Source organism: Podarcis cretensis (assembly GCF_951804945.1).
Source record: "Podarcis cretensis genome assembly, chromosome: 3".
NCBI classification, from domain to species: Eukaryota; Metazoa; Chordata; class Lepidosauria; order Squamata; family Lacertidae; genus Podarcis; species Podarcis cretensis.
In genome coordinates this window covers 112,932,345-112,948,556 of record NC_137172.1, presented here as the reverse complement: position 1 = coordinate 112,948,556, position 16,212 = coordinate 112,932,345, and the positions used below count along the sequence as shown (strand labels likewise).

At 43.7% G+C, this 16,212-nt stretch overlaps 1 protein-coding gene across 3 annotated transcripts in view; it reads left to right on the top strand.

Annotated features, from left to right (window-relative positions):
• The window catches only part of PLCB1 (phospholipase C beta 1), a 472,399-nt gene that overhangs the window by 334,514 nt on the left and 121,673 nt on the right, over positions 1-16,212 (top strand). For all 3 annotated transcript variants that reach the window (XM_079969662.1, XM_079969664.1, XM_079969663.1), the window contains one exon: positions 10,678-10,835. In XM_079969662.1, the coding sequence (XP_079825788.1) occupies positions 10,678-10,835 (158 nt within the window). The remainder of the gene's footprint in view (positions 1-10,677; positions 10,836-16,212) is intronic.

Sequence of the window (16,212 nt, the reverse complement as noted above, 5' to 3'; positions counted from 1 at the left end):
GTCTAAACATCATGATGTTACGCACCTGTCTGATTTCAGCTGATAATTGATTCCAGATGGATGCAATAATGGAAAACTGATTGGTATAGTTTTTGTAAAATATGCAGGGATTTAAGATATGTAAAATGGAACGCGGGTGGCGCTGTGGTCTAAACCACAGGGCCTAGGGCTTGCCGATCAGAAGGTCGGCGGTTCGAATCCCCGCAACGGGGTGAGCTCCCATTGCTCGGTCCCTGCTCCTGCCAACCTAGCAGTTCGAAAGCACGTCAAAGTGCAAGTAGATAAATAGGTACCACTCTGGCGGGAAGATAAACGACGTTTCCGTGTGCTGCTCTGGTTTTGCAGCTTAGTCATGCTGGCCATATGACCAGGAAGCTTTCTGAGGACAAACATTGGCTCCCTCGTCCAGAATCGTCCGCAACTGGACCTAAAGGTCAGGGGTCCCTTTACCTTTTTAAGATATGTAAAATGAACTATGGAAAGAGAAGAAGGGAGTCATAGATATCTTAAGGATGTAAAATGTGTATTTGAAATTGTAAAACAGAAAATTTAATAAAAAATGTATTTAAAAAGTTAATTGATTCCAGAGAGCTCAAGCTGCAATGCTAAAAGCCCAGTTTCTAGGACAGGCTAAAAGCATCCTTGGGCCATAATAGACTCTCAGCGGTGCCCCAATTTGAGGAGTGCAGTTGTCAGACAAGGAGATAATAGGCAAGGCATTCTCTTAGATAGTCTGGACCCAAGTCAGTTAAGGACTTTAAATGAGACAACCGGAACTGTACACGGTTAGCATATTGGAAGCTGTTGCAGCTCTCTCGGCAAAATTGACAAGAGTACCCCCGTCAACAATCTAGCTGCTGCATTCTGCACCAGCTATAGCTTCCTGGTTAAGCCCAAGGGACGCCCCACATTGAGTGTGTTTCCAGTAATCCAGTCTCTAATGAACACACCCTTAATGCGAACACAACCCTTTTGTGAAAGGACGTGTGGCTGGAGATAAAAGCCCACAAAAAAATTCAGAGTGGCTGAAGTTAAGACAGAGATAATTGCAGTTGGCTTTTTTAAAAAGATGCTGCACACTCTGCCTGCAATGCAGCCAAGTGTTTAGGAACACAAGACACTTCAATAATTAGATAGCACCAGCTGTCTTAAGTAAAAAGGGTCCATGTGTGGAGAGAGGCACTGTTTAGCCAAACTGTTGCTGCTGAGTTGAGTGGGATTCAAGGTTATAGATCAAGCTAAAGGTGTCTGCTTAAACATCTCCTGGGATCACTAAAAGCATGCACAACCAAAAATTTAGTACCCTGCTACAAGAGCCAGCTGTTAAGTACAAAGATACGCGGGCATGCCAGCATGCCATCCACAATTTTGTTCTCGATCTTTGGAGTGCATGGTCAAATCTTGTGGCTTTTTATTTCCATTTATTTTTGAAACATGCAGTATCTGCCTTGCAGACATATTTATTTAGGAGTATGTCAAGCTAGCTTCCAATTAAGTATGCTTGGGATTGGAGCTTCTAGCTCAGAAACTAGAAAGCAAATAAAATTGCCTCAAATAAGATTATTTATATATATACTGGTATATATATATATAACCGGATTTCTCGCTTAAATCATGATACTTAAGAACTAAGTAACCATCAGGATCAGGATGTTTAAAATATCATCATAACAAGTATATTGGCTCAAAACCAACTTTCTGTGACACCAATAATTGCTATATTAGTTCAAGAGAATTTTGTAGATAAATAAGCAGCATAGATCATGGTTGTCTGTTGATGTTAGTCCTCCATATTTGGGTCAAAGCTTTACCCAATTCTCCATTGGCTTAAGCCAAGATTTCAAAGAAGGCCACCTTGATCTGCAACTGCTGGTTCCTTGTCACGTGGCAGATGAATGTATATTTATAGAACTTGGCTCCGGAACAGCTGCTCTTAAACATGGTTTAAGATTTGTGGCTCAGTGAAATAGCATGTAAATGATTAGCCAGAAGAATATTGTGTTGAGTTAAGAGAGGAAGAGGGAGTGCATTCTCTGTGGTGAGAAATACATGCCCCACCTTTTTAGCGGGTTGTGTGTGTGCGTACACCGGCGCCACATGAAACGGAAGCATCTGGCCTGGAATGGATTTAATCATTGCGTTTTATGGATGCATTACCATAGCTGACAGCATTTATTGGAAAGCTGCAGCAACTACAATTGTACTGTCAGAGTCATTTGACAAGTGCTCAGTTTGTTTGAATGTGTACATATGCTGCTGAATTGTTGTCTTAACTGGTTAGATAGCCAAGAGAATGTTGAATGAAATTGGACGATGTCTTGAGGGATGGAAACTTTGCTAACATTGGTTTTTTCTATTGTTGTTGTTATATATTTATTCTTAAAAGGCACTTATACGTTGCTAAATGTTTCAAAAATCTCCTAAGCTGTGTGCAGTCCAAAAAATACAAGCAATATAATTTTTATGCATTAAAACAAAAACACAGCCAGAAACCAGTAAAGCAGCAATATAAAAGCTCATTGAAAGTGAATAAAACAGAAATGTAGACACATAAAACCGGTTCCAGTCTTATGGGTCAGGGAAGGCCTGGGGGGAAAGGGAAGTGTTTACAAGATTTCAGAAGCAACAGGTGTTTGCTAATTCACATATGACAGAGGGATGGGCATTCCACAGTACAGGGGCAACAGCAGAAAATGTCTGTTTTGTAGTCACCACCTTAAGATTCTATAGAGTACCTGCTGCCTTGCGGGTCATCTTCAGGAAATGAAAAGGCTAAGGAGTAAAGCTTTCAATTTATGGTTAGTTGTCCTAAAGAATCTTGATCAGTGATTCCCAAGCTGGGGGCTGGGGCCCCCGAGGGAATGCAGAAATATTCAAAGAGGTCTGCGAATAAGTTACCCTCAACCCACCTGCCCACTCATGTAAAGGAAAGAGAGAGAGTCTGCTTCAAAGGGCGGTTTTACCAAGTGCTTTAAAACAATCTCCATGCTCCCAATTTATTTACTGCATTGTAAATAAATGATGACAATAGTATCGTGCACAGTTGGATTTTTAATATACAATTAATTGTGCGCATAACTTCATACATAATAAATGTACTTTGTTAATTTAAAGTTAAGAACCCAGCCACTGGGGAAATAAGGAAGCCCTTAAATCAGAGTATGTTTTCTTCTCTTGGTAGATCTGTTACCCCGTTAATTATCAGAATCTAACAAAGCAGTCTTCTCTTTACATACCAGGGAGGAGATACAGTGGAAATTTGGGTTATGTACCGTCCTCCTTACGAACGCTTTGGGTTACGAGCTCCACTAACCCGGAAGTAGGTGTTCCGGGTAGCAAACCTTGCCCCAGGATGTAAGCGGAAGTCGTGTGCTAGCGGCAGGAGGCCCCATTAGCGAAAGCGCACCTCAGGTTAAGAATGGTTTCAGGTTAAGAACGGGCCTCCGGAATGAATTAAGTTCGTAAACAGAGGTACCACTGTACATTACTGCCACACTGGTGGAACAACCAACACATCCGGCACACACTCAAATTGGGAGGGGGAAGTGCGCAACTTTTTATGATGCTGTCCCTGGAAACCGAGGGACCTGATGAAGGCCTACCTACCGCTTGTTTTCAGGCACCCCTGCTGGCATGGGTTACAATTCACTTCTGCTTCTTTCAACCATTGTTTCAGGAAGAGGAGGGAGGAGAACCCACTCAATGTGGCACATGTGTGGTTGCAGGCAGACTGCACCAAGAACACATGGGCCTCATGAGACAAGGGTTCAAGACTCACCCAGGAAGGGAAAGGCAATTTTGTTCATCCACCAAGGCACACAGCATGGGCAGCCACAGCCACACACCAGTGCCAACAGCAGCCTCCGGTAGCTTACTAAATAGGGCACAGGTTTGGGAAGCAGGAGAAGGAAGCTTGAGTTCAACATGGGGTTATGGGGGTGGGCGATATCACCATTCATCTTTTGCATGCTTAGCAAAACAAACAAGCAGGGACAAAAGAGTGGGAAATATCAGTTGTGGAGGCTGATCCATTAGGGCAAATGGGGCAGTGCCCCACCAACCTCAGTCTGTCACCAACAAGCCCCCACCTTACACCGCCTGTTTAGTCTCAGTGTTGCCATTGCACAACTCAGCAGGGAGGAAGATGGGACCAAAACTGGAAGTACAGTGGTATCTCTGGATACAAACGAGATCCCCATTCGCATCCTAAAGCAAACGCAACCCGCGTCTGCGCATGACATCATTTTGACCATCTGCGCATGCGCGAGTGGCGAAACCCAGAAGTAACGTGTTCTGTTACTTCTGGGTTGCCATGGGGAGCGCAACTCGAAAGCGTTCAACCTCAAGCATATTTAACCCAAGGTATGACTGTAACCAAGGGACGCGGGTGGCTCTGTGGGTTAAATCACAGAGCCTAGGACTTGCCGATCAGAAGGTCGGTGGTTCGAATCCCCGCGATGGGGTGAGCTCCCGTTGCTCGGTCCCTGCTCCTGTCAACCTAGCAGTTCGAAAGCACGTCAAAGTGCAAGTAGATAAATAGGTACCGCTCCAGCGGGAAGGTAAATGGTGTTTCCGTGTGCTGCTCTGGTTCGCCAGAAGCGGCTTAGTCATGCTGGCCACAGGACCCAGAAGCTGTACGCCGGCTCCCTCGGCCAATAAAGCGAGATAAATGCCACAACCCCAGAGTCGGTCACGGCTGGACCTAATGGTCAGGGGTCCCTTTACCTTTACCTTTACCTTTACCTTTACCTTTACCTATGACTGTAACCGGCTCTTAGTGCTTGAGTTCCCCATGCAGGTTGTGAGGCCTGGCTGTTACGTACAAAGTGCTCTCTTTCTGTAGTTTTCCAAAGCCCAACTCGCCCCTTGTGAGTTTTAGGTGTGCACAGCCTGGGGCCAAGCCACACGTCCCTTGCCACACGTCTCATGCCACAAGTCCTGTTACGTTCTCTGTGCATGAGGTTCATATACTGGAGGTGTGCTGATTTTTGTGCCTTGTCATAGGCATGTGAGCAAATTGAAGGGAAACAGGATATGACAGAAGTGTGCAATTCTTCTTTGCTTCCCATGGCTCCACTCCCATTTCCATTCCATCAGCGTGTCTGTCATGGCAGTGGTGTTTCGGCATCCTACCCATGAAGCCGGGGTTCCAACAAGTGCTACAGCCCCCTAACTGGTGGGTCTTAGTTATGAGACTGCATCCTGAGTTATATTTTAAGCAAAGCAAATGCTTAAGAAACAACATTGCACCGCAAAGAGAAACACACACATATCATGGATCTATTCATAATTATTGTGACTTTAGTGTTTAGTAAAACAACAATTTTGCAGCACATAAGTGCTGATTATTTATTTAGACCTTATAGCTCTGTCTTTCCCTTTAGGGGGAAGTGTAACATTTATAATCCAATGTTGCCGTCCATCAAGGGAAGAAAAAAGTAATTTCAAAGCATTCTATCCTAAACTTGAAGAAATGTCATTTTAGTGGCAAAAATAATAATTTTTGTGGGTTTGGAGAAATATATATATATATATCTCCCCTCCAGCTTTTAATCTGGAGCTCAGTTTTCCAATAGAGTTCTTCTAGCTATCAGCTTAGTTTATTACGGTTGTCACAGTGAAGAACTGACTGCAGCACCTCATTGTACCATGCCAAAAACTAAGGAACAATGATCATTTATCCGTAATGATGAACGAGGCCCACTTTCCTAAGCTTTCACAAACACACGCAAACACATGCCATTCCTTTAAAAGCAAAACATGGCATCTGCATCATGACAGAGTGCATACCCTCTGCTTGTAGATCTCCACGTTTTCTTCACACAGCTGATTTCATACCACATAACCAGCCTGATGCCCTTCTGATGTTTTGGAACACAAATCTCATCATCCCTGACCGTTGCCCATCCTGGTTGGCACTGATGGGAGTTGTCTTCCAACAATAACTGGAGGGCACCAAGTTGGTGAATGCTGATGCAACATCAACATGTGCAGCAACAACATGATGCTATTCCCATACTTCATACCCAATTACTCTTCACTCCTTTCTTTGCTTCCTCTGTAAAACATGACATTGGCCCTGAGAACTGTTGTGTTACAGCCATCCTGGAACTAATTTTATGAATTGTTTCTTTTCACTTTTCTTTGGCCAACTGGTCTTGAATAGTCAGCTAATATTCTGTAGATTTTGTTGATTAATTTCTTGTTGTTTGAGTCTATTTGTCAAATACAGTATTTTCTGGAGGAAGGCCACATTTAATGATTTCTGTAAGGCGTCTTGAATTATGACAGTGGTTCTCAAACTTTTTCCCTCTGGGCCACACTTTCAGCATAAAAATTTCCTCGTGCCACACCATTTTTTTATTGATAAGAAATACATTGGGGGGGATGACTGCTAGCAGTGCTTGATTTATATCATAGATTACAACTACTTTATAATATGCTCATGGAACATCCAGAAATTTTAAAACAATGCAGCTGCATAAGAACATGAATAATTCCCAAAATATAATTACAAATGAGCCTCTTACATCTGTACCTTATATATGTATAGAAACTCAATGAGAGGTGTGAACTTTCTTTTGCCACGTAATCTCATTTATATTAGATCTAATCTGAGACAAAGAAGCTCATTTCCTCATCAACGCAAAGAAGACTTTTTCTCTTCTGATCTTTCACATTTGTTGAGAGTTGAGAATCCCTGTTCACAACAATATGTCAGGGAGAACTGTAGAAGAATAGCAGTCAGGATAGCTCTGTTGGTAGAGCATGATACAGTTAATCTCAGGGTTGTGGGTTCAAGCCCCATGTTGGGTGAAAGATACCTGAATTGTGTGGGTTGGACTTGAGGGCCCTTGGGGTCCTTTCCGACTCTACAATTCTATGATTCATTGAGCCAATGCTCTTGAAAGGAGTGAGTACTGTTTCTGGTTGTATCAGATATATATACCAGGCATCCCCAACCTTTGGCCCTCCAGATGTTTTGGCCTACAACTCCCATGATCCCTAGCTAACAGGACCAGTGGTCAGGGATGATGGGAAATGTAGTCCAAAACATCTGGAGGGCCAAAGGTTGGGGATGCCTGAAAAAAAACTTATACCCTACCATACCATACTACCTCGGGTTACAGATGCTTCAGGTTACAGACTCCACAAACCCAGAAATAGTACCTCGGGTTAAGAACTTTGCTTCAGGATGAGAACAGAAATTGTGTGGCAGTGGCGCGGTACCAGCGGGAGGCCCCATTAGCTAAAGTGGTACCTCAGGTTAAGAACAGTTTCAGGTTAAGAATGGACCTCCAGAATGAATTAAGTTCTTAACCCGAGGTACCACTGTACTGAAATGTTTAAATCTTTCTTTGATTGTCCTTAAATCATCCCACCACACTTGATATTTTCTTTAGTCATCCCTAAAGAAGTGTTTGTTGACAGTTGCACCTGGAACATTGTGTTCATTTCACCAAGCTGTTTCCTCCTCTCTGAGCTCCACGTCTCAACCTCCTTCATTTCTCAATTAATCCATGGCAGAGTTAGTTAGGGAAGGAACCTGTGTTGAATTCAGTCCGACTCATCAAACCATGTTTGAAACACTTAATTGAGCAATCTCCTCTGTTGCATTTCTTGGGAAAGGACTCGTCATCCAAAGCCACTCAAATTCGCTGCGCTGTTTTGCATCCAGGATGAGTACATCTAGCTGAGAGGCTGGGAATTAAATGCTGATAGAAGCTGGTGACTTTTTCACCCTTTCTGATAATTCTTCCAAAAAGGTTTTGAGGAGTTCAGCACAGAATAGAAGCCAAGATTATTATCTTTTGCCATGAATCTTTCATGCGGCGATTTACAAAAGGCCTGTGGAGGTCAAGGACCTCAGAAATCTAAAACATCTGCAGTAATAAATGTGGCAATGTGTGAAGTAATTTTTTGAAAAGCTTGAAATTGAGTTGTGAAGTAGCCTCTCTTTGAATCCTTGGCCACTAAAGCATCATGCAGAATTATCCCAGTTCATAACTCTTTAAAGGAGCCGCACTGGACATTCATGTATCATCAAGAAGGAGGAAAGGCCTCACCAAAAAATAGGTCACATATTTTCATGACATTTGTATATGGCAGTCTACATGCTTGAGATGGCGATTGGGCGGGGGGTGATGTTGTGCATGTGATGTCCCAACGTTGCTTGTGTGAGCATTGTACCTCTCTTCCTAAGATGGGCAGAAGCTTCTTGGGATTTTTTTTTTACTCACCAGGCCTCTGACAGGATGCTAGAGCCCTGACGCCTCCTTCCCAAACCTGGGCAGGCTTTGGGAAGGTGGCAGAAAGGGTTCTTGGACCCCTTCGGAACATTGTGCCTGGAGGCACCAGGCTTTCATACTTTAATACCCTAATTTGCAAGGAACATTTAGGGGACTAGTCTAGTCCCCTAGTCCACTGACCACTGCTTTGGAGTGAAGGAGGAGCAAATTTTGCTTATATTCTTGTGGCCTAGTGCTAAAGCTTAAGAGTCTGAACTTTGGGCTGCTGCTCAACTGATGCCTCCTCCCTCCTGTTGAATGTCTATACAAAATAAAAATAGGTGACAGTGGTTATGTGGGGAAACCCTAAAGACAAGGAATTCTAAACATGCCAAAGCTTTGTGACTTTCTAGAATCTGATAGACAAGCTTAAGCAAAAAGCCCTGTCTTAAATGGCTTCTACCAATTTAATTTCAAACAGCTTAAGCATTTAACAGATTGGTGTGTGTTTTTTAATCTCTTACCCAAGGTTTCGGTGTTAAACCCCCAGGAGTGTAAGGAAAATTCATATCAGTGAAGGCTTAACAAGTAGTAATTGGGTGTCTTATTTCCCATCAAATGTGAATCATGCAGATTCCCTTTGGATTCTCCTGTGTTGTTTTGTGTGTGTGTGTGTGTGTGTGTGTGTGTGTGTGTGTTCTGTTCCCTCCAAAATCATGCAAGCAAAACATTATAATTATTACTTGTTTAAGAAATATAACGGAATATTAAAATGGAAGGAAGCAAAGCAAATTGAATAACCATTGTTTAGGACAGGGAAAAAGCAACAATTAATCAGTTAGTTAACCTAATTCAGCTAACCAACTTAATTGGGTGGTTGAGCACATTGCTATCCTAAAGCATGGGTCGCTTGAAAAGCAAAGCAGAAAATAATGGGTGAGAATCACAAAGTTGAAAAAGCTCTCAAAAGTAATCTAGTCCAACCAATGCAGGAAATCTACTACTACAGAATCCATGATAGAAGGCTATCATGTTTCAAGCTTATTGATCTATGATTGGATATTGAGTGGTATTTAACTAACCAAATGTGTGAGTGGAAAAATGTCCACTTATTTTTTAAAAAAAGACTCCCTACCCTCTTCTTGCCTCACACAATATGACCCAGGCTGTCCCCAAATCTGTTTGGGAGGAAACCCCAGGACAAATTGAGGGGGCAGATGGTTGGAAGGAGAAGAAAGTGTCCCATTGCACAAACGGAAGTCATCCCACTCTCGAAAGGCACTGTGAAGTACTACTTTGAATGCAACCCTTTGGATTTAATTTTAAGCTTTTCACAATAAAATATACTCTAAACTTTTTTAAAACCCACCCTACCTAAAGTGAGCCTTTCTCACTGACCAGTAAGAGAGTTGAGCACATAACTAAGTCACTCTCACGAAAATCAATGAAAGTGTTTCACTTGGGTTGGATTGGGGCCCATTGAGTGTCAGTGTTTCATTATAAACCAGTTAAGTACAGAATGTCACATTAAATTCTGGGAGTTGTGAAAACATGTGTGAACTGCCAGTGCCGATCAGTTGGCACAACAAAGCTCTAAGGTGGTGTCAACTGTACAAGAAACTGCAAACTTTTTGTTGTTTTTACTGTACTAAATTATAATACGTTTTTTGACAAAAGAGCTGTTTCTGCCACAAGTGCATTTTAATGGTATCATTCAGAACACATTTACAAGAGTTAGATTTCTTAAAGACAATTAATAGTAACACAAGAATCTAAGCTGCTGCCTCAGTGTGATTACAATATGATAATTAAAAACACAATTAGAAATACATTTGAAACAAGACTAAAACCCTAAAAAGTGGACACGGAGCAGTACAGTGTACAGTTCTCTCATCCTCTTTGTTTATATTTCATGGTTCTCACAAGAAATACCACAACTGGCAAAGGTATTTCTTAGCATTTTAGAAATACAGAAACATTTGAAACCAATGGGAATCTGAACTGTTGTGCATGTGATATTCCCTCTTATTTTCTAGGTCTACCACCACACACATCAATGCAATATTCTTTAGGTAGAAATCATGCACACCAGAGGTGGCTAACCTATGGTCCTCCAGAGGTTGTTTGAACTACAACTCTTGCCATTTCTGACCATTGTCCATGCCTGGGGCTGATGGGAGTTGGAGTCCAATAATATCTGATAGGCTACAGCTTAGCCATCTCTGATTTACAGTGCTGAATATGAAGGAAAAATCAGAACCATTCAGAATTGACTAATTGGACATGATCTTCATTACATTTTATGCCTCTTAAATGTATTTGTCCATTTGTTTGTCACCACCGGGGGAAACGGATGATGTAAGCTTTCATTATGGTTAAATTATGTGCATTTAGTCCATAAACCCATAATGGGTCCCCTTGTTTCATGCTCCTTGTTATGTCTTTGCAGCTGGACAGCTGGCCGGTAACTCTTCCGTAGAGATGTATCGCCAAGTGCTATTGTCTGGCTGTCGCTGCGTCGAGCTGGACTGCTGGAAAGGCCGAACAGCTGAAGAAGAGCCCGTTATTACACATGGATTCACCATGACAACTGAGATATCCTTTAAGGTACGTTGTGCGGTGTCGCTGATATTATCGTGCAAGGGCCAGTTTGCAACATACACTTAGCTTATTTTGGGCTAAGGGAGGGAGGGAAATGTGGTAAGGCACTTGTCGTGGGCATCTTGGAGACTCGTGCCGTAAGTTTTCACTGAAGCTTTTGTTTCAATTCTCATCTGGGAGACTAGAGCAACTGAATTACCTTGTCGAGCGTAGCGTACATTTCTGCGCCGAAGCCTAGCAATGAGGTCTTTGGTGCGATGCAGAGCTTTCAAATGAAGAGAAACTGTAAATGGAGAGACAGTAGCCATCTGCACATTCAAAAGCATCAGGTAGAGTGAGCACACATTCACTGGACTTACTCCAGCATCCCTTGGTGTGCTGGGCACAGCTCCTCAGCTGGCGCTGTGGTCTAAACCACTGAGCCTCTTGGGCTTGCCAGTCAAAAGGTCAGTGGTTCAAATCCCTGCAATGGAGTGAGCTCCTATTTCTCTGTCCCAGCTCCTGCCAACTTTGCAGTTTGAAAGCATGCCAGTGCAAGTAGATAAATAGGTACCGCTGTCGCGGGAAGGTAAACAGCGTTTCCATGCACTCTGGTTTCTGTCACTGTGTTCTGTTGCACCAGAAGTGGTTTAGTCCTGCTGGCCACATGACCCGGAAAGCTGTCTGTGGACAAATGCCAGCTCCCTTGGCCTGAAAGCGAGATCAGCGCTGCATCCCCAAAATCGCCTTTGACTGGACTTATAACCACCCAGGGGTCCTTTACCTTTACCCTCAACCTTCCTACCTCCTAACTCAACATGAGAAGGATGGCATTGGAGCAGGCACAAATGAGGACATTGAGGGCAGGGCTGCCACACAAGTACCTGCTCCCCCTGTATACCTTATGCTCAACACATTTTTTCAATTCTCGAAGACTGCTACTGATGCTGCATTTAGCTATAAGGAAATGGACAGCAGTAGAGCCTCAAATGGATCTATGAGCTGAATGCAAGATATATTATCTTCTAATGTCAACAAGGATCTGTGCTGGATAACATATTGACTAGCATCCAAGGAACAACGGTGAAATAGTTAACACTTAATCTGGGGACATTATGGTAGTGGATTGAAAATTACTGTTCTTTTTAAGTAAAACATTAAATGGACAGATTGGAGGCACTTTTGTTGCATGATAGGGAAACTATGATGATGCTATGGTGTCATTACAAAATCTAAATAAGTCTCTCCACCATGATTGTCTAGTGTTAACTGCAGTGCCGGATTTACGTATAAGCTAAACAAGCTGTAGCTTAGGGCCCCACTCTCTTGGGGGGCCCCCAAAAAATTAAAGGGAAAAAAACCAGGATGTACATTTCCAAAATATAAGATAAAAAACAAATAAAATAAAACTTACATACAGCAACAGTGTTTTGTGTTGTGTAGGCTCCTATTTGTTATGTGCAAATGGCTTTAGATACCTATTAGGTCCATAAATTAACATATAGCATATATTCAACACAAAAAAACAGTGACAATTTGTTGTTGACAAAGGACAGCTGGCCATATAAAGGGCCCCATTAGCTTCAGTAGTTTAGGGCCTCATCAAATCTAAATCCAGCCCTGGTTATACTATGGAATATGTGCTTACTTGTGTACTTTTTCAATCCTTTCAAGCTTTTTATAAAATTATCTGAAGAACTGAAACAATGTTGTCAGGGGTTCAGGAGCAGAGGCACAGGGAAGAGAGGAGATGGAGAGCGAAGGGGAAGAATCTGAGGGGAGCGTAGGAGAAGAGGACAGTGGACCGAGGGATTCCATGAGCCTCTCCAGCGAATCGGAAGATTCACAGAAGGGGGCGCCAGTGGCCAGGGGTAGGGAGTTCCCAAGGGGAACGCCCCAGAAGCAAGGGGGCAGCAGGGACTCCCAGAGCAGTAGTTGGAAATCAGGACCAGCTTCCCCACCAGAGCAGAGTGGGGGGAAATAGTCCCAAGGATCGGGGCCAGTGCATTCTCCACCAGGGAGAGAAGATAAGGCAGGGCTGACCACACCTCCATCGGAGAGTCAGACAACGGAGGGGAGGTCAGATCCGGCCAGTATCCCAGAAGAGGGAAGCAGTGACAGAAGTAGTGTAACGGTCAGGAGGAAAGTCACTGGGTTGGCGCGAGAGGCAAGTTCAAATGTACAGGAGCGCGGGACAGCAGAGAATGAGGATTGGGAACCGGGTCCTAAAGCCCGCAGGAGGGAGGGGGAGGAGCTAAGCGACTCAGCGTCGGAAGAGTCCAGAAAGGGCAATGCCCCAGCGGGCAGGAGGACCCAGAGGAGGAGAGAGCAGCGTAAAAGGTGGAGCAGGGCTAGGATCTTAAACTGGTGTCATAGGGGAGGAGACTCAGACGGTACTTCACCGGTCTAGGCTTTAAGACGTAGAGCTGCGCGCTGCGGCTTTGAAATGGAAACTGAACCTCAATAAAGACTTTTGTACATAACGACAGCCTAGCGTTGGTCCTCTGTGAGCTGGGACCTAGAGGCAGCTCTGACAAATGTGATAGAGACAGTTACAAGAAATGTATAGCTAACTACCCCTCAGTTCATATTATCTATACCCTTCAGACTTCCCTTTGCGGTAATGTCAGCTGATCTTCTTTCATGAAAGTTACTGCACTATTCGTCAGTAGTTATTTGTCGATCCAGAAACAATGGTTGTTTGGTTCCTATACCTTTTCAGACAGTTTAATGGCTGGTATTTTATCGTTTGCTCCTTCATTATACTGTACTTCCAAGATTTACACAACAGTCCTTTGAGGAATTAATGAAAATCCCACATGGAAAAACAAACAAACAACCCTAGACTGTGGAAATAACCTTAAAATACGTTAAAGGTTTAGGGATTATGTGGAGTTGGAATAGAATGGAATATCTTGTGAGCTGTAGGATATAGTATGAAAGCAAACACCCTAAGTGTCATGAAAATGCTTCCCACGCACTTTCTATATCCTTAAAACAAATACCTCAAGCCTTGCTGAGGTGTTTGCATCTATCTGATGTTTGTGGAGGAAGGAGCACAGTGACAAATGCCAGCTCTGCCTCAAACAGCCCAAACTGGCTACAGCCTCAAACCTTCAGAAGAAGGTCTGGAGGGCAAATCTTCTCCTGTTCAGCTGAGTGTATTTAGACTCCTCCACACAGGCAGGAACCCTGTGTGACTGGGATAATTCTCACTGAGGATTCTGAGTGTGGACAGTAAAACTTGGAAAGATTCTTCTGCTCCACATGCGAAGTTAGGGTTGGAGCAGGTGAGGACGAAGATGTTGGGACTGTGCCCATCATGGCAGCAGCAGGACTGGTCCCTGACATTCCTGTTTATCCCTTCATACATTAAGCAGAGCCCTCCTGGACCAGACCAAAGGCTCATTTAGTCCAGCATCTTATTCCACACAAGAAGGGTAGCCGTAGATGAAATATTTTTAGTTACAATTCTTTTTCTTCTTTTTTATTTTTATTATTTCTTGAATTTATCTACCACCCTATACCCGGGGGTCTCAGGGCGATTCACTGAATAAAATCAAGATATAAAACCATAAAATGCATAATAAAAATAAAACAACCCAATAGCACCCACAACAACAACAAAGACACATTTTAAAAGGGCATAGGATGTAAATCAGATCAACCAAAGGCCTGGTTAAAAATGATTATTTTGCCTGGCACATAAAGGTGTATAATGAAGGCAAACTTCCCTGGGGAGAGAATTCCACAGGTGGGGAGCCACTGCAGAGAAGGCCCGTTCTCATGTTGCCACCCTCCAGATCTCTCGAGGAGGAGGCACACGAAGGAGGGCCTCAGAAGATGATCTCAGGGTCCGGGTAGATTCATATGGAAAGAGGCGGTCCTTGAGGTATTGCAGTCCTGATCTGTTTAAGGCTTTGGAGGTCAAAACCAGCACTTTGAATTGGGCCCGGAAACTAATTGGTAGCCAGTTGTCCAGGATCGGTGTAATATGCTCAATCAGTCTTGCTCTGGTGAGCAACCTGGCTGCTGAATTCTGCACTAGCTGAAGTTTCCGAACCATCTTCAGAGGTAGCCTATGTATAATGCATTGCAGTAATCTAACCTTGTTACAGGCAGTTGGAGTCCCGGCCAGTGGCGTAGCGTGGGGGGTGCAGGGGGGGCCGGCCGCACCGGGCGCAACATCTGGGGGTTAGGGTTAGGGGGTGCAAATCCACGGGTTAGGGGGCGCAAATCCATGGGTTAGGGGGCGCAAATTACTTGCCTTGCCCTGGGTGCTGACAACCCACGCTACGCCACTGGTCCCGGCTTGGTACATTGGGACTGGGGTAGAGGTCAGGAAGCAGGGATCAGCAGTCCAGGGGTCAGGAAGCCAAGAGTCCAAGAGTCAGGATACCCGGAGTCAAGAAGCCGAAGCACAGCTAGGTGGGTAGCATGTTGCTGTGGCAAAGAAACAGAGGGAAATGCTGGTCTTATATACCTCTCCCGGCCCTTGCCACCAGGTGCTATGAGTCTTCTGTCAAGCCTCACCTATGCTGCCACGCCTTGCCCTTCCAGGCCAAACTCAGGAAGGCCACAGTCCTGCGAGGCCCTACCAGTCACAGGGCCTGACTCCTGCACGCAATCCTGACAGTTACTGTTTTCCGTGAATGCTTTCAAAGTTCTGGACTCTGTGTATATATAATGCCTATATCATCAGAATGTGATATCCCCAGATGTTGCTAGACTACAGCCCCCTTCAAACTCTGACCATTGACCATGCTGATGGGTGGTGAAGTTTAGGAACATCTGGACAACATCTGGATGACTACAGGCTCCCCACGTCCATTTTATTGCTACGTGCCCTGTTATTTATGTGCTGAAGGTTTGCGGGATATAAGGATTGTAAAGAAAAATAAAATCTATTATTGGGGCATTTGTCTCCTCGTGATATCTTCGGTCTCAGGTTTTTATTTATTGATTCAGGCTCATAATTTAATTTAGCAATCCAAGACTTTTAAAATGTGTTTGTGTCATAGAGCTTCTGAGAGAGACTAATGTTAAAGTGTCTGGCACATTATACATCATCATAAACTCAGAGGTTTTGAGCACCAGTTTGAGGCCTCACCTCTCTCATTGTTATTGGTTATCTTGGGGGGGGGGGCTGAGAATGGCCTATTTCTCTGCAATCTGTGAAGATCGTCAGGATATTGTGACTAAATTAGTTACACTTCTGATTACACTAGCATGAACACCAGTTTAAAAATATTGTTGTCACTTTGCTGTTCAGTTTGACAACACACTCTTGTTGAGAAATAACATATCCTGTGTGTGAATGAATTTTGAATTCTCAGTAGCTGATGGGTGCAAAATCATTAAACCAGCACATACTTGGACCATGGTTGTCCTCCATCTAACAGGC